The 25,872-nt window shown below is 41.9% G+C and overlaps 1 protein-coding gene across 3 annotated transcripts in view; it reads left to right on the top strand.

Moving 5' to 3' along the window:
* Stat5b (signal transducer and activator of transcription 5B) overlaps window positions 1-25,872 on the top strand; it is a 68,136-nt gene that overhangs the window by 18,041 nt on the left and 24,223 nt on the right. For 2 of the 3 annotated variants that reach the window (XM_090350890.1, XM_090350891.1), the window contains exon 2: window positions 23,970-24,107. In XM_090350890.1, the coding sequence (XP_090207016.1) occupies window positions 23,980-24,107 (128 nt within the window). In that variant the 5' untranslated portion in view covers window positions 23,970-23,979. Of the gene's footprint in view, window positions 1-23,969; window positions 24,108-25,872 lie in introns of those variants that run through there. The other variant, XM_090350892.1, reaches the window with a different exon arrangement.

Raw genomic sequence — 25,872 nt, 5'->3', positions numbered from 1 at the left:
ATTCTATTGTATCATTGTTGGTAACCATGTACTATACCTCATTTGTAAATTAAACTTAATTATAGGCATGTATGTACAGGACAAAACAGAGTACATACATTCTAGAGTTTGAGTCCTAAGATTCAGGCAATCACAGGGAGTGTTGGGACTGTCTCCTGATTTATGACACCTAGTTTATTGACAGAAAATCCCTGTGGGGTCTCTGTCTTGTGGGAACTGAAGCCATTGCTCTCTAAGGATAAACAGAAGTTACTGTAACCTGAAGTATACCCTCAGATCCCATTTCAAAACACTCAGTCATGCACAGGTGCCTGCTGTCACATTGCGCCCTGGTAAGGGATCCCACTCTTTTCTCAGTGCAGGTGGAGAGAGATTGGGCCCCGGGAAAACTGGTAGAGGGATTCATTTATTATTTCTGGTATCCCTGGCTGGAAGTTTTGATTTTTTTTTCCTTCATAAATACTATGTAGGGTAATTAGATTTTGTGAGATTGTAGAGTGAACAAGCCTCATTGAGGACTCTCCTAGGAATTTTTTCATCTCTTTATAATGTTTCTGTAGGAAAATGCTGTGATCCAAACGTTATCTATGCATATGAGTTTTAGAATATAGTCCCATTTGTATGGAGACTAAGGATGGGATGGAGGAAGAAGAAAGGGATTTTTCTGATGTTCTAATTATAGAAAGGTGCAGGGCCTACATACAGGACTTGGTGTATGAGTCTGGATTCTGGTCCTGTCACCTACAGGACCTTGTTCACACTGAGGTATAGCTAGAGGTCAGATACACTTATAAGCTGGAGACATAGCAAAGTGGTAGATCCTGTGCCTAGCATAGGCAAGGTACTGGGTTCAATCCCCACAAAAAGTGAAAGAAACAAAAAAAGGCATACCCTGTCATGCCGTATGTGTGTGTGTGTGTGTGTGTGTGTGTGTTTATTTTTTTTGTTACTTTTGTTTTCTTTCAGGGTATGTATATTATTGTTTTGCTTTGTGATGTTGTAATTTTTTTTTTAAGTTGAGCTTGCCCAGAAAAAAGAGTCCTATTCATCTTTTTTTTTGTCAGTTGTAGCCACCAGCACCTTACTTTCAAATTCATCTTTTGATCTTAGCTGTTGTTATGTTTATATAATATATAAAGTTGGTGCTTGAAATTTGAGATGTTGTTGCTGAAGATGTTACTTTAGTCTTAAGAGCTACTGGAGAGAGAGGAGTGAAGGAACCTTTGAAGAAATAGAATTTCTGTGTTGCTTTCAGTATTTTTTTTTTTTTTTTTTTGCCAGTCCTGGGCTTGAGCTCAGCGCCTGAGCACTGTTCTTGGACTTTCTCAAGGCTAGAGCTCTACCACTTGAGCCTCAGCACCACTTCCGGCTTTTTTCTATGTATGTGGTACCGAGGTATCGAACCCGGGTCTTCATGCATGCTAGGCAAGCACTTTAACCAATAGGCCAAACTCCCGGCCCCGCTTTCAGTATTACTTGTCTGTCTCACACATAAACCAGATTGATGAGTCTTTAAAATGTTAATAAAATAGCCCAGAAGCTTTTCCTACAATCTCAGCTTTAGAGACTTTTTTATTTTAATAAAATGGACAAAGTAGATTCATTGTAACGTAAGATTTAATTTAAATACAATGTAGATAATGTAAATCATGTGTTCATAAAAATGAGGCATAGAGCTGGGTGCCAGTGGCTCACACCTGTAATCTTAGCTATTCAGGAGGCTGACATCTGAGGTTTGTGGTTCAAAGCCATCCTGGGCAGAAAAGTACCCATGAGACTCTTATCTCTAGCTAACCACTCAAAATCCAGAAATGATGCTAAGGCTCAAGTGGTAGAGCATTTAGCCTTGAGCACAAAGAAGCTCTGGGCAGTGCCCAGGCCCTGAGTTCAAGCCCCCAAATTGACAAAAAAGCAAAAGATGGCTAATTTCTAATATTCTCTTTCTTCCAAATATAGTATGATGGCATATTTAGAATATTTAAAGCATTTCCCTAAAGATAAAATTTTAAGTGAGGAGTGGGTGGTTTATGCCTGTAATCTTAGCTACTCGGGAGGCTGAGATCTGAGGATCAAGGTTCAAAGCCAGCCTGGGTATGAAAGTCTGAGAGACTTTTATCTTCCAGTTAACGACCAGAAAACTGGAAGTGGTGCTGTGGCTCAAGGATTAGAGCGCTAGCCTTGAGCTAAAGAGCTCAGGGACACCACCCAGGCCCAGAGTTCAAGCCCCACAACCACACACACACACACACACACACAAGATAAAATTTTATGGGAATGTATAAAGGTTGTTTCACAGCAGGTGCTGGTGGCTTAGGGCTGTAATCCTGAGATTGGGATCTGAATATCATAACTCAAAGCCAGCCCAAGCAAGAAAGCCCATGAGACACTTTCCTCCAATAAATCACCAGAAAGCCAAAAGTGGAGCTGTGGGTCAAGTGGTAAAGTGCTAGCCTTGAACAAAAACCCCAGGATGAGCTACTGACTCCACAAAGGTGTTATCTTATCGAATTGAGAAACAGGTGGTCATTTTTAGTATTTCAAAATAATTTTGTTGTATTTAGGCTTTCATTATGGTATTTGTTATATTGGTAGCCTCTGGCCTATATCTTGTGGGAGGAAAGTGCAGAAATTAAACATTTGCTAGTTGCCTATCACCTAGTATTGGCTGTTCTTTCAGGAGTAGGAATTCTGAATTTTCATTTTAATTCTGTGCCCTGATTCTTAGTGTCTTGTGAACTGAATCTGCAGATGATCTTTGAAAGGCCCTGTGACTAAAACCATCCTGGAAAGAAGCTGGACTAATCCACCCTGTGGGATCCTTGATTGACCCTGTTGTGTATGACTTTAGCTCCCCAAAGATGATCAGCTTTCACCTGGAATGGACAGATGTCCCGATTGTATCAGAAATTGCTTTCATATCACCAGTAATCCCTCTATTAGTAATCTGATACTGTCAAAGTACTAAAACTCCTCATCTGGAATTGGTTTGAATGCACAGACTTTGGTTGTTTACCTGAATAGTCAGACAGAATTTCTTTCCTTCACCAGAAGTAAAGAGAAGCAGGGAGGGGTGGGAGGAGGGAAGAAGCAAAAAGAGCAAGGAACATAATAGAGTTACAGTTAAGTGTTTATGTAATAGTAAAGTACTGAGATGCTAGAATCTATCTAAGACTTTGTAGCCATGTCAAGTCTTATTGCTGTAGTCCTAGTTCCTGGGACAGAGCCTGGTATATGGTAAGTACTTAGCAAATACTATCTCTGCATTAAGCTTGATGCAATTCTGCTTGTTTATGGCAGGCAAGTATTTTTGTCTCTGAAACCAAGCATTCCTTGATTCCATTATTTCTTCTGTCACCATGGAGTCAAAAAAAGAATTCTTTGTTTCTTTTGGATTTCAGAGTTAAAGATGGAAGAAATGCGAGTTTACTAGAAAAATGACCCTTCGTTTTTGAAATTGCAAAATTACCTACAATGAAATGTACCATTATTATTATTATTATTATTATTATTATTATTATTATTATTCCAGCACTGAGGATTGAGCCCAGGGCCTGGAGCACGTTGGGCAGGTGCTCTGTTCTTGGGCAACACCCTTGGCTCCATTTTACCATTGGTAAGAGTACAATTCAGTGGCACCAAGTACACTTCTGGTGATGTGCCTGTCATCCACAACAAAAGTAAACAGCAATGAGTCTCTTGCCTCTTCCCCATCTCCTGGCAACCTACATTCTGCTTTCTGTCTCCATGACTTTGGCTACTCTAAATAACTCTGCAAGTTGTATCTGAATACTCTTTGCCCCTTGTGTCTGGTCTCTCTGTCTCTCTCTCTCTGTCTCTTTCTCTCTGTCATTCTGTCTCTATCTCTCTCTATCTCTCCCCCTCCCCCATCTCTTTCTTTCTTTCCTTCTTAATATGACCCCTGACCCTTTTCTTGGAGACATGACAATGTTTCTTTTCTCTGGTTTACTTAGCTTTTGCTTTGTTCTTATCTATTCCCATTCCTAACCAGTGGTGCATACACAGAAAATATTCAAGCATTTGCTGCATACCACTAGGGGAGCATTAAAGCTCTGAAAATGTGATTACCTAATCTGTATGTCTGCAGGCTTATCTGTTCTGAGTCTTGCTGGCAAGCCTGTGCTGATCATAATAATGGAGATTAGTCTTTCTCCATGTTTCCTAAAACACATTGTTCTCCTTCTTACATTCTGATTAAGAACTGAGAAATTACCAGTACACCACTGTAATTGTTTATACAGATATATTTAGACATTTTCTACATAGGGGATCTCAGCTACAGAAGAGATTTTGATTGCAGCTCAATTAAGAAATTATATATATGTATACTCTTTTCTTTTTCTCTTTTCTCTATTCCCATTATATTATCTTTCCCTCTTTCCTTTCCTTCCCCTGCCCTCCTTTCCTTTTCCTTTTATTTCTCCTCCCTCCCTTCTTCGACCTTCTCTTATGCTCTTTACTTCTCTTTTACTTTCTTCTTCATTCTCTATTTTCTGAGTAATTAGTACAGAGACAGCCTGATCCCTGACTTCAAATGGAAGTTAAATGAGCGAGGCTTCAGTGGCTCACGCCTGTAATAATCCTAGCTACTCAGGAGGCTGAGATCTGAGGATTAAGGTCTGATACTAGCCTGGGCAGAAAAGACCCTGTGAGACTTTTATTTCCAATTTACCAAACAAAAAACTGGAACTGGCACTGTGACTCAAGTGGTAGAGCACTAGCCTTTAACATAAATAGGCTTAGGGACAGTACCCAGGCTCTGGGTTCAAATGTCACAACCAACAAACATAAATAAATACATAATAAATAAGTTAAGTGATCATAGCTTTCCAGCATTTCCCTGGAAGAAGAGGGAAAAACAGTTAAGAGCACTAAAATTAAAGTTGAAATAACCACAAGTTTTTCCTGAAAGAACAGAAACTAGCTTGTTGAAGAAGAGAAATATGCTTATCTGATTGGCAGAAACTAGGAGAGTCTTGGAAAATGACTTGAAAAAAAAATCTGTAGGGCTGGAAATGTGGTCTCATGGTAGAGTGCTTGCCTAGCATGCGTAAAGCCCTAGGTTCAATTCCTCAGTACCACATACTCAGAAAAAGCCAGAAGTGGCCCTGTGGCTCAAAGTGGTAGAGTACTAGCTTTGAGCAAAAGAGCTCAGGGACAGTGCCCAGGCCTTGATTTCAAGCCCCACGACCAACAAAAAGAAAGGTAGAATTCAGTAATGTCTGTGTCTTGTTATTTCGGTACCTGTTAGGATGCTATGCAGAGAGAATCTTCTAGTTCTTCCTATTTAAACAGGAATTGGCATCTACAGGCAGTAGTGCCCTGCCCCAATTCTCCCCAAAGTTAGATTGTGTGTATTTACATAGTTTACCAATCACAAACAGGTCCTCCCATTTCCCTGTTCCTTGTCACAGGACCCTCTCAGTTCAATATGCTTTTGTTGGCACTCACGCTGGTGTTCTTTAGAGCAGCGGCTGCTAATTAGTGACAGCTTTTGAGTAAGCAGCTTGTCATTTTTGGCAGGGATAAGGGACATCCACAGAAAGTCAAGATGGTGTTTTCATTCTAAATTTACTTTGCCACATTGAAAATACATCTTGAATGAAACAGTCTGAAACTAAAGGTAGCTGTATTTATCAACAGACCATCTTGAGCTGGCATTCTGTCCTAGAACCATTGAAGAACTCTTGGGAGATACAAAAGAAAATAAAGCAGGGTTCAGTGTGCATCAGTCTTGAGTCGTCCTCCGAAAGTTCTGCTCCATGGAGGAAGACCCTCACCATCTTGTTTTGGCACGATGATAAATCTTTCAGGATGACATTTAGTGGCACACATGGTAACCCAAGGAGCGGGTTGTTGATAAACGCTGTGCTTTCCATTTATACTCAGTTTTTTTCAGAAGGCATAATTAAAGGAAACAGTTTTGTCTGCCTGGAGATGAAGCTTTCTTTGGAAGTTCAGCTTGTATCTGCGTCGTCACATTTCACGTAATCCTCTTTGGAATTGCTGCAGCGAGGTGCTAGCACTTGCTCCGTCACAAACTTGTGATGTTTATGGATGGTACATCGTGAGTATCGATTTACCTTGATTAACCCCCATGATGAGTCAAAACCTCCGTCAGTTTTGATAAAGTGTGATTCACTGCCATTATTCCTCTAAAAAGGACTCAAATTAATGACTGCCATTGTGTTCAAAATAACATAGGGAAGGAAATAATTGATCTACTGTTTCTTTCCACCTATTTAGGGTTTTTTTTTTTGTCACATGCAGGTCCACAAAATGGTCTTTATTTTTTTTTAACACAAAATTACTGAATACCTGCCACATACCAGGTGTTGTGTTACAGAGATCAAAGGTTCTCGCTGTGGGATGGCGTACAGTCTTGTTAGTTGAGCATCAAATTGTTGCGTTGATATCTTCAACCCGACTTCTCCTTTACACAGGACATATACCGTAACCTCCAGAAGCTGTCTTCCAGGTGTATGTCTCTGTCAGCTGGCTTGGGGAACCCACAAAGTCACCCAGCACTCAACAAGTAGTTAATGTACATGAATATAGTAACAGGGATACTACTGCAACTTTTTGTTTTGCCAGTCCTGGGTTTGAACTCAGGGCCTAAGCACTGTCCTTGGACTTTCTCAAGGCTAGAGCTCTACCACTTGAGCCTCAGCATCAATTCTGGCTTTTTTCTATGTATGTGGTACTGAGGAATCTAACCTGGGCCTTTGTGCATGTTAGGCAAGCACTCTACCACTAGGCCAAACTCCCGGCCCCAACTGCAACTTTTATATTGAGGTTCATGAATGACCACAGGGACTTATTGTTCACACCCACTGCAGATAAGGAGTCCATCCATACCTTTCCTTTCCTGTGTGCCTCACTCAGCCTTTAGGTACACTGAGGCTGGATTGTGGTATAATGTGACCAGTCTCTGTCACCATCCCATCATGACTTACTCCTAGAATATTTCACAAGTTATCCTTTCATCTCATGTGAACGATACTGTCCTTTGATGAGAAGGTTTTCTGCCATTAGAAAACTACAGTTTAGAATAATCCATGGTCAATATTGGATATGGATAATAATGTAACTAATGACAACCCAACAAGGAATGTAACAAGTGTCACCCGCCTGCTTCTTGCAGGAAGTATTGCATTGCTCATTCTGAGAGACCACAAGTGGCCAGGATTCTAGGTTTTGGGCCTTATTGGAAAATTACCCACCCCTGAGAGAGTTCTTTTTTTTCTCCTCCCGCCTTCCTTTTATAATCTGAAGTTTTTAAGGCAACTTCTAATTGATGTGGAAGAGTGAAGGGGAATCACCGGACCCTGGATAGCTTCCCTTGGTTGTGTCGGCAGATCTGTCATCTTGGTTCTTGCAACACTTTGGGGAGGGCATCTCATGTAAAGCCTTTTGTTTTGGATTGTCAAGTAAGCTCTTATATTTGTTTGAGAGTTGTACTTGGTGATGATTCACTTTGTAGCTTTTGTTGTAGTCTCTAGCTGCAGGTACATTGTTAGGGAAAAGGCATTTGGCTAGGTGAGGGTTTCTAAGAAGTAGAGCTGTAAGCTGGGCACCAGTCGCCCACATCTGTAATCCTAGCTACTCAGGAGGCTGAGATCAGAGGATCAAAGTTTGAAGCCAACCTGGGCAGGAAAGTCTGCTAGACTGTTATCTCCAATTAACGCTCAGAAAGCCAGAAGTGGAGCTCTGGCTCAAGTGGTAGAACATTAGTCTGTGGCAAAAGAGCCCCAGGAGACACACACACACACACACACACACACACACGCACACGCTCGCAAAGCTATGTCCCTATGCCCCTATGCAAGTGGATTTTCCCCACATGAATCCCAGTCTTTTTCAGACTTGAGATCTGTCTGTAGCACTAGCACTGCCTTTAGAGGCCTAGCAAGGACATTTATAAAGTGCACGCAACCATGTATAACCTATGACAAGAACTCCTTCTTTCTGAACTCTCACTCCTGTTCCTCTGCCTACATTGTTAAGGCTGCTAGTGCTTTCTTCTCCTCTGTCACTGTCCCATTGCTACTGTGTAAGGTTTGGCAGTTAAGCATAGGAAACACTTGGAAACTATGTCATTTAATTTGTGTCCGACCATGAAACAGTTTATAGTGTGCAGCTTGATTTGGCCTTAGTAATAAACTCAGCAGTCTTTTCTTGAGCCTGAAATTCTCTTCATTTCAAACCCATTGTTCTCAGACAGGAGTTAAGTGCTTTCTACCTTCAAAGCCCAGACTGCTTAGAACAAGGGCTCATCTCTCAAAAAGCCTGGTGTCTCTGTTGCCACCACAGCCTGCCAGTGACGTGTTAGAAACCACACCAAACCCCGTGGCACGCTGTGGCCCAGCACAGGGACCCGTCATGGTTTCTTACAAGTTGTATATAGGCAGTCAAGGCAGGGCTGTATCTGGTTTGAGAAAATTTTTTATCTTCATTTTTCCCTCCCTTCATTTTTATACTCAGAAGGATCTAATTGTGCCACCTCTAGGAAAATTGTAGTCTTTCTTGTTTGATGTTCTCTTGATTTCAGGAAGTCCATGAAAAAATATAGTGTTGTTCATTTGGGGGTTGGAGGTTGGAATCTTCAATATTATTCATAACCATTTTTGCTACCCAAAGAAGACTTTTTAAATCTTGTTTTATTTCCAAGACCTTTTCCCTTTGGTTATTAGTTTTACATGACTTTTTTCCATGCCTTACCTAGAATATTATATATTTATTGGTGTCAGCATTGAGACCTATGAAGACCTCAAAATATGGGCAGCTGTTTTTAGTCTGCAAAGAGGAAAGGCTGAAATTTTTATTTTATTTTTTCTTTTTGCCAGTCCTGGGCTTGAGCTCAGGGCCTGAGCACTGTCCTTGGACTTTCTCAAGGCTAGAGCTCTACCACTTGAGCCTCAGCACCATTTCCAGCTTTTTTTCTATATATGTGGTACTGAGGAATCGAACCCGGGTCTTCGCGCATGCTACCACTAGGCCAAACTCCTGGCCCAGAATTTTTTATTTTTAAATGTCAGCTAGAGCCCTAATATGTTCTCGTTTATTCTCATCAAGATACTATCTTATTTCTCGATGGAGGCTTGTGGAACATTAGTGTGAAACTCTAGGAAGGCCAGTGCTGTCCCTTCATAGTTAAGCTCAGGTTAGCCTGGCAATCTGTAACAGTTCCTCTTTTGTTTAAAATGTGTAGCTCACAGGGCTGGAGTTTGGCCTAGTGGTAGACTGCTTGCCTAGCATGCATGAAGACCAGGGCTTGATTCTTCGGTATCACATGTATAGAAAAGCTAGAAGTAGGGCTGTGGCTCCAGTGGCAGTATGGTAGCCTTGAGGAAAGCCAAGGACATTGCCCAGGCCCTGAGTTCAAGCCCCAGGACTGGCAAAAACAAAAAAAATGTAGCTCATGTGATCTTAGCCACCTCTAACTCAGGCTAATGAGATATACTTAGATGGTATAGGTTCTGGATCTCACGTTGGCTTTGGTTTTCTTTGGAGCTTTACTGGAAACCAAAACCTATTGCATACTGGCTGCAGAGGCAGGAGGGGAAGTTGGCAAGAATTTACTGCTTTCTGTTTGGGCTGTTGGAGGCAGCTGACCTTTCGGAAGGAAATCGCTGCTCTTTGGTTCTTCCTGTAACAGTGCAGCCTGTAAAAGCACACATGCACACAGGGTTCGGTCTCTGCTGCAGGGCCACCAGTGTTTAGTTAAGATGTGAGAGCTTGAGTGCACTCGTGCTGGGCGGTAAGAGCGGGCACTCAGGTTCACTGACCTTAGTTGTGCTCAGATCTCTTCGTACAAGCGTAGAAAGAACAAACACGTTTTTCAGAATAGCTAGGTTTAGCAAAAGTGGTTCCATTTGATTATAAAAACCCAAGGTTAATGGTGCAGTAAACAAGGACAGCTAGTTGCTACAATTTTAATTCATCTGAACACTAAATGTCCTGCTAACTGTATTGCTTCTCATACCTAGATTCAGGATAAACTTTTAGATTTCTAAGATGTCAACTCTTATTCAAATGTTATTTTTTCCTAGAATTAGGATGAGTTGTTGTTGTTTTCATTTTTTCCTTTTTTGGGGGGCAGGGAGGAGTAGTATTAGGATTGAACCCAGGGCCTCAAGCATGCTGAACAAGTGTTCTACTCTACTGATTGTTGGGTCCACCTTTCCTACAGGACTTGTTTTACTTAAATACTTAATAAGGCTGGAATTATGTTCAGACTGCTGTAGTCAGTCAGAGCTGGGAGCTAGTAGGTGGCTCACATGTCATTCTAGCTACTCAGGGGGCTGAGATCCAGAAAATCATAATTAGAAGCCAGCTAAGGCAAAAAGTATATTGAATCCCATTTTCAAAATAACCAGAAAAAAAAAGAAGCAGGACAAGAAGCATGGCTCAAGTGACAGAGTGCCAGCTGAGCAAGCATAAGAAACTGAGTTCAAACCCATTGCCACAAATAAGGAAATAAGGAAATAAGTAAATAAATAAACAGAACAAGAAAAAAGAAAGCTTTATTCAAGCTTCATAAGTGGAATATCACCCAGTTAAGCAAAGGAATTAGCTGTCCATAGCCATTCCACCCTGAATATGCCTGATCTGGCCTGAAGTTAAGCAGTGATAGGCCTGGTTAGTACTTGGATTGGAGAGGCAAAGTAATTAGCTGGATGAGGTATTTCTTCTTCAAAGAAAGATATGGCAGTATTCTATTATTTTACCCCAAGTATATCTAGGCTAATTTCAAGACTTCCCCTTCCCATGTTGAACACATACTATATGCCTAAGCTCCAGCTCCAGCTCTCATGTTTTGCATTTTGAACAAAATTGAATAAATCAAAAAATAAGAAAAACATACCAAAACACCTTCACCTAAATAGAAAAGATGACCTTTCTCTAGTACTTTTCTTTAACTTGCATATTATACACATTTTTTTTTTTTGTCAGCTGTGGGACTTGAACTCTGGGCCTGGGTGCTGTCCCTGAGCTCTTCAGCTCAAGGCTACTGCCCTACCCCTGGAGCCACAGTGCGCCACTTCTAGTTTTTTTCTTTCCTTTTTGCTTTCTTTCCTTTTTTCTTTCTTTTTGGTTTTTTTTTTTTTTTTTTTTTTTGCCAGTACTGGGCTTGAGTTCAGGGCCCGAGCACTGTTCTTGGGCTTTCCTCAAGGCTAGAATTCTACCCTGAGCCACCGCACCACTTCTGGCTTTTTCTATGTATGTGGTACCAAGGAAATCGAACCTGGGTCTTCGTGCATGCTAGGCAGGCACTCTACCACTAGGCCAAACTCCCAGCCCACTTCTAGTTTTCTAGTGGTTAACTGGAGATAAGAGTCTCACAGACTCTAGTGCTTGGACTGACTGTGAACCACGATCCTCAGATCTCAGACTCCTGACTAGCTAGGATTACAGGCATGAGTCACTGCGCTCGACACATTTCTTTATTTAACATGCTCTGAATGATACTCTAAGATGTGTCTAGGGTTGGAGGCATGGCTTAAGTAGAGTGACAGCCACATGTAAGCTGAGCAGTAAGTTCAAGGTCCAGAAAAAAACAAGAAAGGAAAAGAAAGAGAGAGAGAGAGAGAGAGAGAGAGAGAGAGAGAGAGAGAGAGAGAGAGAGAGAGAGAGAGAGAGAGAGAGGGAGAGAGGAAAGAAAGAGGGCCAGGAGTGTGGCCTAGTTGATAGAGTGCTTGCCTAACATGCACGAAGACCAGGGTTTGGTTCCTCGGTGCCACAGAAATTGAAAATGCCAGAAGTGGTCCTGTGGCTCAAGTAGTAGAGCTCTATCCTTGAGAAAGCCCAAAGACCCTGAGTTCAAGCCCCAGGACTGGGGGAAAAAAATATGCATATGCGGGAGAGAGAAAGAGGGGGGGGGGAGGGCAGGTAGGTCAGAGGAAAAGAAAAGAGAGGAGACAGAGGGTGGGGGAGGGAGGAAGGGAAAGGAAAAGAAACATATATGTAGATGCTATAAGAAACATATGTACATACTGTTTATATTTTAGCACAACTTCTATATTTCATTGAAGTGTGTGCACATTATTCCTTCACACTAATCAATTGTGATTTCACCATTCCCCTGTTTTGGATATCTAAATTGCTTCTGGTATCTTCTAGTTTTTATGTTATTCTGTTTAACTCATCAGTTATGCTATTTAAGTCATTATACTATTTAACTAGTGAGTGTCCCTGGGAGTTGAGCCGGTATGAGAAATTCCTCAAAGCAGATTTTGTTAAGTGGGAACTTAATGCCGTAATTGTCAGTGGTACGAAAGAGGCTGTGAACTTTAATGAGGAAAATATTGGGGAGGTGTTTAGTTTTCCGTAACGCACATAGTCATTATTTCTGGGCTCCAGCAAATGTTTTCAGTCATCTGGAAAATGGTATTGTTGCAATGTCTTCTTCTCTGATGGATTTGTTCAAGTGGCTGGTTGGAGTGGAGGCAGGGCCGGTCGTGTGCATGCAAGGGTGCTGGCATTCATTCACCCAGCTGCAACACCACGTCTGATTCGGCCAAATTTTTATGTCCAGCTAGGAAACATTTCAAGATGAGGGTCAAGGTCACCTTATTGCTTTTTTTTTTTTTAATTTTTCTTGTTAGAATTTTTGCCCTTCATTTTGGGGAAAAAAAATTTACTATTCTAGGAAGCTGAATGAATAAAACAACAAGCATTCAGACTTTGCCTTGATTGACCAACTGTGAGCTGTTTTATTTGCTTTCCCATTCTCCCTACCACCAGCATGCTCTTCCCTTCTTTAAAGGAACAGGCTGACAGCCAGTCTTAATCCCGCACCACCCTCAAGAAATAAACATTGATATAGGCCAGACTTAAATGTTCTCAAATTATACTTTCCATGTCTTTCTAGTCTCTCACTCACACACTTACTCATTCTCTCTCAGCACTGGGTTTGAACTTAAGGCCTGGATCTTGAGCTTGCTTGCTTAGCTTCCTCATGCAACTACCACTGCCAGTTGAGCCATGCCTCCAGTCCAGCTTTTTGCTCGTTATTTTGGAGATGGAGTCTTGTAGACTTTTTTCTCACCCTCATGAATAGCTAGGACTGGAGGCTTTATAGTCTTCTTTTTACTATAAGAGTACTTTTGCTTTGTTTTGGCTTTTGTTTTGGTAATTCACATAAATTCCATAATTTGGATTTTTTAAAAAATTTAGTTGATAGTTAATTGTTTCTTCATGTTTCCCTCCCTTCCTTCCTTCTCATGTTTCCCTCCCTCCCTCCCTCCCTCCCTCCCTCCCTCCCCCTCTCTCTCTCTCTCTCTCTCTCCTTCCTTCCTTCCTTCCTTCCTTCCTTCCTTCCTTCCTTCCTTCCTTCCTTCCTTCCTTCCTTCCTTCTTGTCAGTCATGGGGCTTGAACTCTGGGCCTGGGTGCTGTCCCTGAGCTCTTTAGCTCAAGGCTACCGCCCTGCCCCTTGAGCACTTGTGCCACTTCCAGTTTTCTAGTGATGAACTGGAGATAAGAGTCTCTGGGTCTTTAGTGTTGGGGCTGGCTTTGAACTGTAATCCTCAGATCTAAGCCTCCTGAGTAGCTAGGATTACAGGCATGAGCTGCCGCATGCGGCTTCTTCATATTTTGTTGGTTTGGGGCTTTGTATGTGCCAGTTTCTGGGGCTTGAACTCACAGCCTTCTGTGTAGCTAGGATTTGAGGTACCTGAGGAACTTGGCTTGTAATTTCGTTTTTGTATTCTCCTCCTCCTCTTCCTCCTCCTCTTCCTCCTCTTCCTCCTCCTCTTCCTCCTCTTCCTCCTCTTCCTCCTCTTCCTCCTCCTCTTCTTTTTGTTAGTCCTGGGCACTGTCCTGACCTTCTTTTGCTCAAGGCTAGAGCTCTACCACTTGAGCCACAATGCCACTTCCAGTCTTTTCTTTGTATGTGGTACTGAATAATCCAACCCAGGGCTTCACATGCTAGGCGAGCACTCTACCAGCCCTGTTTTGATATTCTTTTTGATATGTCACATGATATCAGTTTGTTATGATTGGGGATGTTTGATCACTTGGTCAGGATATTGTTCACCAAATGTATCACCTTTTCCTTTTTTTAGTGAATAATTAAGAAATATATTAAGTAGTTTTGAGACTTGATGAGCATCCTGCTTCCAGCAACTGTCAGTTAACCCTAGGTTCTAGCAGTCCTATGTTGTGTGTGTGTGTGTGTGTGTTTTACCAGTCTGGAAGCTTGAACTCAGAGCCTGAGCACTGTACTTGGGTTTTCCTCAAGGCTCGCACTCTATCACTTGAGCCACAGCACCACTTCCAGCTTTTCTATATATGTGATACCGAGGAATTGAACCTGGGTCTTTGTGCATGCTAGGTAAGCATTCTACCACTAGGCCAAACTCCTGACCCCTTTAGCAGCTCTATGGATCCCTGTGTGGCTCCACACTATTTTTGAGATTGTGAATTTTTCAAGTTAAGGCCTTATCCTTAGATGGGAATTGTACGTGAAATTGTATAGCGAAAGCTTGAATTTTATATTTGGGAAGAAGCTCCCCTTCTTCCCTCTCATTGACCCCCTTGCCTCCTCTTTCTCTCCTTCCAAAGCAATGTGTGCTGACTTGGCTGTGATAGAAAGATTTAAGACTGATTGTCTTCCCAGAATGGTATCATCTCTTAAGTTGTCTGGACAGATTTCTTTGTTTGTTGTTGTATGTGAGTATATATTCTAAATTCTTTTATTCTTTCTATTCCTTTCCTGTTTAATACTATGGTTTTCTTTTATTTTATTTATTTATTTTATTTATTTTTTTATTGTAATTAGTAAAAAGGTTACATGATATTTGCCAGATAGAAGGTGCATTAATTCACATACATTGATACCCTTTCACATGTCTTGGTACCCATTACCCTCCCCCCCATATGATTTTCTTTTAAAAGAGGATTGGCTTCCTGATTGCTTATAAGGCAGTGTTTTTAGGCACCTACCCCCCCCTTTTTTTTAAAGAGCAAATGGTTCCTGGTGTTGACCTACTTGTAGATGTGGTCATTTTACTGTAACCTTCTATTTTGATGTCAGGCCAAGTTTAGTATGTGTAGAGTTGTAATCCTTTATTATTGCCACTTAGTATTTTTCTGTCTTTCAAAGTACTTCCTTCAAGACAACTGGCACATAGGACATGACTGTGGCATAGTTAACATGACCGGGCACCTGGCACTCAGCACTCTGTTCCAAGCCATTCAGTCATTAGTGGGCGCTAATATGTGTAACTGTGTTGGATGCTGGCTGCTTGCCTTGGTCTTTGCAGATCAGAAGCAATGTTTGTGTATCTGTTTCATCTGCAAACCAGCCCTAGCTTTTCTAAAATCAGAGCCTTGTGATACTAACTCTCTTATTCTAACTTCTTATTGTGGGTTTTCAAATTATGAAATGCAACAGAAATATGGAAGAAGTACAGAGAAGAATGTGACAAGTCACCACAAATCCTCAGGATCCAGGCAGCGTGTTGCAGGGGATAAGATGCAAGATCTGGGGTGAGGTCAGCCCCATCCAGGCCTCAGTATGCAGGACCAGGGACAACTATTCACCTTTCCTTTCAGGAGTAACTACACTGGGATAGAATTACATATCACTTACCTTAGTGTGTGTGTGTGTGCGCGCGCGTGTGTGTGCGTGTGCGTGTGTGCATGTGTGTATTTAATGCCCCAGAGGTTTGACTTCAGGGCTTTGTGCTTGCTAGGCAGGAAGTCTGTTGCTTTAACCTGTTTTCCCTGGTTATATGCCAACATGCCCAATCTTTCCTTTTTTGGGTTGGGGGGGGTGGGTCATGGGACTTTAACTCTGGCCTGGGCACTGTCCGTGACTCTTCAGCTCAAGGCTACTTCCCTACTCCTAGAGCCACAGCCCCACTTCCCAATTTCTAGTGGTTAATTGGAGATAAGAGTCTCTCAGCTTGGCTTTGTATTGCTAGGCCTGGCTTTGAACCTTGATCCTCAGATCTCAGCTTCATGAGTAGCTAGGATTACAGGTGTGAGCCACCACACCCGGCTACCTAGCCTTTTCTTTTAAGAGGGTATCTTGAGAACTTTTTACTCAGGTTGAACTAGAACCCTCCAAATCTCAATCTTCCAAGTCATATACCATATATACATATATATATGTGTGTGTGTGTGTGTGTATATCACATAAACAACTAAGTGATTGTGATTTGTGGTATGTTTAGTGTTGCTCAGCCATCATCACTATTTAATTTATTTAATTAACATTTTCATCACTCCCCAAACCCTGACCTGTTAGCAGTCACTCTCCATTTTCTCCTTTACCAAGTCTATTTTCTGTGTCTGTACATTCGTTTCTAGACATTTCATGACCTGGAAACACAGTATTTATGATCTTTTGTGTCTGTCTTTCATTTGTGTTAGTGTGTGTGTGTGTGTGTGTGTGTGTGTGTGTGTGTGTGTGTGTGTGTATGAGTGCTGGAGCATGAACTCAGGGCCTTGGCACTTTTCCTGAGCTTCTTTTGCTCAAGGCTAGCACTCTGACACTTGAGCTGCAGCTCCACTTCTGGATTTTTGGTAGTTAATTGGAGATAAGAGTCTCATGGACTCTCCTCCCTGGCTGCCTTCAAACCACAATCCTCAGATCTCAGCTTCCTCAACATCTAGGATTACAGCCATGAGACATCAATGCCCCCACTTTCTCCCACTTTTTATAATGTTTTCTAGGTTCATCCATATTTTAGCATATATCAGGACTTTGTTTTTTCTTTGTGGTTGTTGTTTTGCTTTATTATGCTAGGGCCTTGCCCATGCTAGACAGGTTCTTTGCTCCTGAGCTACACCCCTAGTCCAAGAATTCACTTTTTTTTTTTTTTGACATACTGGTGTTTGAGGTGAGAGCCTCATCCTTGCTAAGCAGGTGCTGTGCCACTGACCCACACCACCAACCCTCAACCTTATTTTTTGTTTGTTGCTAATAATTCATAGGCAGAGTATGGTAAGTGAAAGGTTCAGATTTCACTATTTGTCCTTTATACTTTGAGAAATGAGACACAGATGTGTTCTCATCCTTGGAGAAAGTGAGTAAAGGCCTGGCTCTCTGGCAGCGTAATCATTTTTGCTGTAATACATCTGAATGGATCTCTCTCTCTCTCTCTCTCTCTCTCTCTCTCTCTCTCTCTCTCTCTCTCTCTCTCTTTCTCTCTCTCTGTCTCTCTCTCCCCCTCCCTCTCTCTCTCCCTCCCTCTCTCTCTCAGCAATACTTGGGCTTGAACTCAAAGCCTCACGCTCTCACTTGTTTTGTTTTGCAAAAACATTGACACTCTACCACTTGAGCCACAACCTTGAGCCTTCATGTGTGTGCGTGTGCACACAAGCGTGCACACACGCGTATGCACGCACTCACGCACCAGTCTAGGGCTTGAACTCAGAGCCTGGGTGCTGTCCCTGAGCTCTCCACCACTTGAGCCACAGCTCCACTTTTTGATGCTTGATTGGGAATGAGAGTCTTGTAGATTTTCCTGCCTGGGCTGGCTTTGAACCAATATCCTCAGATCTTAGGCTCCTGAATAGCTAGGATTATGGGCGTGAGCCACCAATGGCCAGCCAGAAAGCCTCTTTAGAATATGCAAAGTAAAGGCATCCCAGTGAGTGCCACCAGGCTCCCTGCTGACGCGTCTCAGGGGACTTACCGAATACTATTCTTGCCACAGGGCAAAAAAAAAAAAAAATTAAAACAGAGAAGTCTAAGAGGTCAGATCTCTGCAGGCCTGTAGTTAGGTGCATTGAGCATGAGCTCCAGAACTTTCACCCCATTTTAGAGACTGTGGCCCTGCAGTGAGTTGAGGTAGGTGCAGATGAGGGATGGAAAACAGACGTTATAAATGATTTAAATGTTAACCGTGGCGTTTGAAAAATGATGTTGAAAATCAGTGTTAGTAAAATCTTTTAATAAAAGCTTTAAATGATGTGTTTGAGTTCAGCAAGTAAACCCTGTGTCTCTACATCTCAGCCCCACCCCCATGCCATAGCAGGGTTCACTCAGCCTGCTGCCCTGTGTGCACTGGGAGCAGGCTACCGTCAGGCTGCCCCTGCTTCCCCACTGCGAAGGCAGTAAGACCTGACCCAAGATTCTGGGAATCTTCAGAGAGGAGAGAGAGTAATGGTTTTCTTCGTTTGTATTTTACTTGAAAAAAAAAAAAAAAAGATTAAGAGAGGAGAAATGACTGACCAAAAAAGAAAAAAGTATGCCTGAGACAAAATTATCCCCAAGTCCTCTCCTCTTCCATCTTTTCCTGTAATAGAAATTCACAGATACGGTTTTCAGTAAGCCTGTAACATTCTGTGAGTGGTTAGACCTTGGGACTTTATATGAGCAAGTGTCTCCTTACCCTTGGATATATCCCGATGTATGAGGTCAGTGTGGATGCCTGGGTGTCCAGCGGTCCTCGGCGTCCAGCCCTGCGTTGGCTTGCTGTGGAATGTTTGTGAGCAGTAATGAGCGTGACTATGCAGTGCTCAATTGGTTTTCATCTCTGGTCTAAAAATACAATAATGAATACATTTCCCAGTCTTTCGAGAAGCCCGAGATGACTTACCAAAGATATCAACCACTTCCCTTGTCAGAACATCATGCGTTGAAGACGGAGCTGCCTGTAAACAAGCAGCGGGAGCATGTATTTGAAACAGGAGGTTTAGAGAGAGTAACATCTGATGGATAGATAAATAGTAGGACAAAAGACAGGGGTCAGCTTATATCTGTGTGGACATAACCTAATTAATGATGGTGAAGATTCTGAGGTGTATGAAGAAAAACAGCTTATCATCTAGGTCTAATCCATATAAATTGGAGAGTGGAGGATTTCTTTTTTGTTTTGTTTTTGGTTTTTTTCCCTTTTTTTTTTTCTTGCCATTCCTGTGCTTAAGCTCAGGGCCTGAGCACTGTCCGTGGATTTTTCTCAAGGCTAGAACTCTACCACTTGAGCCTCAGCACCACTTCTGGCTTTTTGTAAGTATGTGGTACCAAGGAATCAAACCCAGGTCTTCGTGCATGCTAGGCAAGCACTCTACCACTAGGCCAAACTCTTGGCCTGTTTTTTTGTTTGTTTGTTTTTTTTGCTAGTCTTTGAACTCAGGACCTGGGCACTGTCCTTGTGTTTTTCTCAAGGCTAGCACTCTACCACTTGAGCCACAGCACCTCTTCCAGCTTTTTTCTGTGGATGTGGTACCAAGGAATTGAATCTGGGGCTTTGCGCATGCTAGGTAAGCACTCTACCACTAGACCACGCTCTCAGCCCTATGTTTTTGTTTTTCTAAAGTGAACATTTTAAATAATTGCATGATAATCTCAGTCATCTCAGATTCCATGTATAAATAATGCTTAGTTTAAAAGTAAAAGGCATGAGGTGCTGATGGCTTCATACCTCAAATGCTAGCTACTCAGGAGGCTGAGACCTGAGAATCAAGATTGGAATCCAGCCTGGATTGGAAAGTCCATGAGACTCTAATCTCTAATTCACTATCCAAAAAGACAGAAGTGGAGCTGTGGCTCAAATGGTAAAACGCTAGCTAACCTGAAGCAAAGAAAACTCAAGGACAGCAAGCCTGCAGGCCTTTAGTTTAAGCTCTAGGACAGGCACCAAAAAAAAAAAAAAAAAAAAAAAAATGGTGATTCTGTATTATACTTTTATTGCACATTAAAATCTTTGCTTTAGGTGAGCATCTATATGGGGAACAGTGCTATTTCCAGATACCAATGCAACCTGTCCTGATCACATCAGAGTAAGCCATCACCTCAAACATCAATCACTTCTTTGTGTTAGGAACATTCAAAATCTTCTTACTAGCTATTTTTTATAGGTTTGACAAGTTGTAAGCAGAATCTGCTTCCTAGCTCTTATCAAAACACTTTTATGTAAGAAAGCTATATTGCATTTATCAAAATAAGGCAGTTGTTGCAACCTTATATTTATCAGCCATTATCCTCCAAATGGCATACTAGTGTAGGAAATAACTGCCATGACATGTTTGTAATTAGAATCAGAAGAAATATGCTGTCCAATTCTGAGAGCTCAGAATTCTATTCTTGGATATAAACTATTAATACAAAACTTAAAATAAATAGTGTGACAGGCCAGGTGTGGGGGGGGCATGCTGAAATCCCAGTGATTTCAGAAGCTCAGGCAAAAAGAAGCTGAGTTTGAGGAAAGCCTGAGCTACATTGTGAGACCTTATTTAAAAAAATAAAAAATAAAGAGCTGAGTGCTTGTGAGCCACGCCTAATCAGGAAATGGAAATCTGACGATCTTGGCTTAAAGCCATTCCAGGCAAGAAAGTCCATAAGAGTCTTACCTCCAGTTAACCATGAAAAACTTAAGGTGGAACTGTGGCTCAAGTGGTAGAGCTCCAGCCCTGAGCAAAAAAAAAAAAAAAAAACACTCAGGGACAACACCCAGGCCTTGAGTTCGAGACCCATGATCAGCCAATCAACCAACCAACAAAATGATGTACCCTTTTAAGTGCAGTTACAAAAACTAAAAGGAAAAAACGACTGATGATGGCATATCTTTTCCCCCTTTTTTTTGTCAGTTGTGGGACTTGAACTCTTAGCCTGGATGTTGTCCCTAAGCTCTTCAGCTCAAGGCTACCACCCTACCCCCTTGAGCCACAGCACCACTTCCAGTTTTCTAGTGGTTAATTGGAGAGTCTCACAGACTTTAGTGCCTGGGCTGCTTTGAACTGCCGTCCTCAGATCTCAGCCTCTTGAGTAGTTAGGATTACAGGCATGAGCCACTGCACCAGCCTTGATGATGGCATAGCTTATCAAGGAACACATAGAGAATTCTCAACACAGACTCATCCAAAATATAGAATGTAATTGAGCAGCTAAATTAAGATCTCTATCATTTTCATACCTTTGCATTTCAAACTGATGTTGTGTTCTGTCGTACCTTGAAAACTTTGGAAAATAAGATCAGATGCAGTGGTGGTTCACATTGTAATCCTAGCACTTGGAAGATTGAAGCAGGAGAATGGTGAGTTCAAGGCCAGCCTGGGCTACATAGTGAAACAGTGTTTCAAAAAAAACACAAAAACTGATGAATCATCTACAGCATATGTATACATTTATACAACTATAAAAAGATTTATGTCCAGCACTGTTCTGTACTCAAGGGAAACATAAGAAAATCACTGTCTACATGGTAACTTTACCCCAGTGAATTCAGTAAATTGATATACATCAGAAAGTTATCAGTCAGAAGACGAAAAAGAGACAAGAAAAGGATAGAGAATGACCATCAAACTACTTTATTTGGTTTGACTGGGCTCTGAAATGGTACCCCAGTTCTGCTCTTCATTCTTTTACTTAAGTATCTCAGTACTTCATCCCTCCCTCCCTATATCTGTCATTCCTTCTTTCCTTCCTTCCTAAAGCATGATTTGGTATATATTCTAGAGTTTTCAGAATCTTTAATTACCGAGTTTATTTCTGACTCTTCTGGGTGTTTGATTATCAAGTGGACCTGTTTCTGGAGAGAGCTTTCTAGTCCCAGAGTCTCTTCTGGTGAACTCACAGCCACTGAATCTGGTGTCTCACATGATCTTCCAGTGATCCCAGCCCTAAAGTCTAAAAGCCCTAAATAAAATCGGACACTGTTCAAGTGTTCTATAGTATCACAAGAGTCTAAAAGAGGTAACTGGCACTCGCCCCACACCTCATTGTTGGCTAACTGACTGCTCCCATAAATAGCTCAGTGTTACATGATCAGATGGCTACAGCGAAGCCGAGGAAGGATTTTCATTTCCTCATCCACGTGCATGTATAGTCTCTAATCAACAAAGTTCAAGTCCAACTCACTGGAACGTAACTGTAACTTCGTTCTTGGGAGAATGTGCAGATCATTAGCACATCGTCGTGGGTGGGATTCAGGACAGCTCTGCCTTATCCAAACCCCACTTGTACAGAAAACAGCAAGATTTGGGGTTAATGTCCTTCATTATATAAAATACTATTGCTTAATCTGAGTCTGGTTAGTACTAGAGTCCCTGCAGAGTGTGTTAAAATTTCTCTGGTAAGTCTGAAGAAGCATCCTCGTAGTTTAATAAGACCAGTTTTCTCAAACCAAGAGCATATTTTTAAAAAAATAGTAAAAACTTACTTTCAAAGTATGATGGATCTTTTTTTTTCCAGTCCTGGGGCTTGGACTGAGGGCCTGCGCACTGTCCTTGAGCTTTTTCAAGGGTAGAAGTCTACCATTTGAGTCACAGGACCACATCAGGCTTTTTCTGTGTATGTGGTACTGAAGAATTGAACCCAGGGCTTGGTGTATGGTAGGCAAGCACTCTACCACTAGACCACGCTCCCAGCCCCTGATGGACTTTAAAACAAAATTAGTTGTAATATATTGTTATGTGTCTGAAAGATTTTTGCAGGCTAAAATTTAACAGCACATCCCATCACCATACCTCTGGAGGTTTAGCCTTGGGTATTTTACCAAATAGGTCTGTGCTCTCTGTGAGGACGCATTGCTGCTTAGGTAACTACTAGTAATTTACAAGGTTTAGTCCATGCTACAGATATTTTTACTTTTCCTTTTACTGAACTCTTTTTTCACCTCCCCCCAAACTGGTAGTATGTCCCTTATATTTCCTTTTTTTTCCAGTCTTGGGGCTTGAACTGAGGACCTGAGCACTATCCTTGGGCTTTCTCAAGGCTAGAGCTCTACCACTCGAGCCACAGCACCATTTCTGGCTTTTTCTATGGATATGTGGTACTGAAGAATCGAACCCAGGTCTATGTGCATGCTAGGCAATCACTCTACCAATAGGCCAAGCCCCTGACCCCTGTCTCTTTCAACTTGAGATTATTCTTTAAAAATGTCTCTGTGGATGATTTATTATGACTATTGAAGTGGTGGTTGCTAATCTTGAAGAAAAGTAAAGAATGACTTTAATAGCTGGGCACAGTGGCTCAGGCCTATAATCCTAGCTACTCAGAAGGCTGAGATCTGAGGATCGCAGTTCAAAGCCAGCCTAGGCACAAAATCTATAAGACTCTTATCTTCAATTAACCACTAAAAATCTGGAAGTGGCACTCCAGGAATAGGGTGGTAACCTTGGGCTAAAGAGCGCAGGGACAGGGGGCTGGGAGTTTGGCCTAGTGGTAGAGTGCTTGCCTAGCATGCACGAAGACCCGGGTTCGATTCCTTGGTACCCCACATACATAGCAAAAAGCTAGAAGTGGTGCTGAGGCTCAAGTGGTAGAGTGCTAGCCTTGAGAAAGTCCAAGGACAGTGCTCAAGCCCTGAGCACAAGCCCAGGACTGGCAAAAAAATAAATAAATAAAAAAATAAAGAGCGCAGGGACAACGCTCAGTGCCAGAGTTCAAGCCCTATGACAAAAGAAAAAAGAATAACTTTAGTTTATCAAAGCTGGTTCTTTCCCCAAACTTGGTTTTGTACTTTTGCTTATTGGACTGCCATAAAATTGTAGTTACAGACCCAATTGGGTACTTTCCCATAATCACATTGAGTTGTCTATATTTTGAAAACATTTTAGAGCTAAAGCTCAACTCAGGCATATCAATCTTCAATCTATCCAAAGGATTAACAATGTTTATATATTCTGTGTGTGTGTGTGTGTGTGTGTAAGTGTGTGTGTGTGTGTTTGTGTGCCAGTACTGGGGCTTGAACTCAGGACTTCATATTCTTGCTTGGCTTTTTCACTCAAGGCTAGTGTCCTATCGCTTGAGCTACAGCCTCACTTCTGGTTTTCTGGTGGTTAATTGGAGTTAAGAATCTCATGGACTTTCGTGCCCAGGCTGGCTTTGAACTGTGATACTCAGATTTTAGCTTCCTGAGCCACCTGGTACTGGCTCATTTACTTTCAAACTGTGAATGTTTGCTGTAATTTTTTTGGTGGGGGGAGGGAAGGGATAGTTTAAAAACAAAAAATGAAGAGACATTCAAACCATTGTTGTTTGTTTACCTGCCAGATTGTGAACGATGGCCATGTGGATACAAGCTCAGCAACTGCAAGGAGATGCCCTTCATCAGATGCAAGCCTTATATGGCCAGCACTTCCCCATCGAGGTGCGGCATTATTTGTCCCAGTGGATTGAAAGCCAGGCCTGGTAGGTGAACAAAGCTTTTATATCCTATTATGTGAAGCACAAGAACAATGAACTTGATTAGAATGATGTCATGATAAAGACTTGAAGTCATGTGTTTTACATGACCCAGGAAAAGATATTTAACTCTATCATACATTTAGGGGGATGGAATAACTCTTGGGATGTTTTTCCTTATATTATTTTCTTTAAGTAGTTGTAGAAAAAAGTTTCAATTCAACATATCAGTTTAGGAGGACAAGGTGTTTCGGCCAGTGCCACCCCTTCCATCATTCTACCAAGAGAGAATCTCGGTCAATCTCATCCATCTCCTTAACTCTTGGGATTTTTAAAAGCAGACTTGAGTAATAGTAGATAACTGGCTAAAAGCCTTGAACAGGGAACAACTCTATTTTGAATGCCTGCAGGGTACCAGGCAAATGTGGCTATTGACAAAAGTTAAAGCTCTGATCATTGCTGTTGGCTCATCCTATAATTTTAGCTATTCAGGAGGTTCAGATCTCAGGGTTGCAGTTCAAAGCCATCCTGGGCAGAAAAGTCCATGAGACTCTCATTTCCAGTTAACCACTAGAAAACTGGAATTTGTATAATGGCTCAAAGTGGTGGAGTGCTAACCTTAAGCAAAAAGATCTTAGGGAGATTGGGGCTGGGAGTGTGGCCTAGTGGTAGAGTGCTTGCCTAGCGTGCACAAAAATTCCTCAGTACCATCCATATATACAGAAAAAAACAGAAGTGGCGCTGTGGCTCAAATGGCAGAGCTCTAGCTTTGAGCAAAAAGTGTCCAAGGACAGTGCCCAGGCCCTGAGTTCAAGCCCCAGGACTAGCAAAAAAAAAAAAAAAAACCCAAAACAACAAAAAAAACTAACTTAGTGCCGGTGGCACATGCCTGTAACCCTAGCTACTTAGGTGGCTGAGATCTGAGGATCATGATTCCAAGCCAGCCTGGGCACTAAAGTCTGTGAGACTCTCATCTCCAGTTAACCACTAGGAAACCAGAAGTGGCGCGCTGTGGCTCAAGTGGTAGAGTGATAACCATTAGCTGAAGAGCTCAGAGACAGTACTCAGGCCCAAAGTTGTTTTTTTTGTTTTGTTTTTTGTTGTTGTTGGTTTTTTGTTGTTGTTTTTTAGGCCGGGTGCAATAGCTCACACCTGTAATCCTAGATACTCAGGAGGCTGAAATCTGAGGATCAAGGTTCAAAGCCAGCCGGGCATAAATAACCTGAGACTTTTATCTCCAATTAACCTCTAGAAAAGGGGGAAGTGAGGCTTGGCTCAAGGGTAGAGTAGTAACCTTGAGCTCAAGAGCTCAGGGACAACTCCCAGACCCAGGGGTAGGGTGGTAGCCTTGAGCTGAAGAGCTTAGGGTCAGCACCCAGGCCCAGAGTTCAAGCCCCATGACCCACCAAAAAAAAAAAAAAAGATCTCAGGGAGAGTTCCCAGGCCCTAAGTGCAAGTCTCATAACTGAACAACAACAACAAAAAAATTAAAACTCTTATTCCCATAGAACTTAGCATTTAGTAGCACAGATGGGGTATGACTATTTGATTTAATTATGTATAAAATAGTTTGCATTCATTAATAAACTTATATCCTATAAAGTAATTAAATATTTTAATAGCTCAGTAGCCACTGAGTTAAACTCCTAACCCTGCATGTCTGAACTGACGTTATTATATAGATAATGTTACTATACATTATTTTATACCAGAAGCACGTTGTACTCTGCCACATTTCACTGTGGAGATTCAGAGTCCTCCTTGACCACCC

This window comes from Megascapheus bottae, chromosome 17, assembly GCF_031878675.1.
Source record: "Megascapheus bottae isolate mThoBot1 chromosome 17, mThoBot2.hap1, whole genome shotgun sequence".
Taxonomy (NCBI): Eukaryota; Metazoa; Chordata; class Mammalia; order Rodentia; family Geomyidae; genus Megascapheus; species Megascapheus bottae.
This window is presented reverse-complemented; position numbering and strand designations above follow the sequence as displayed.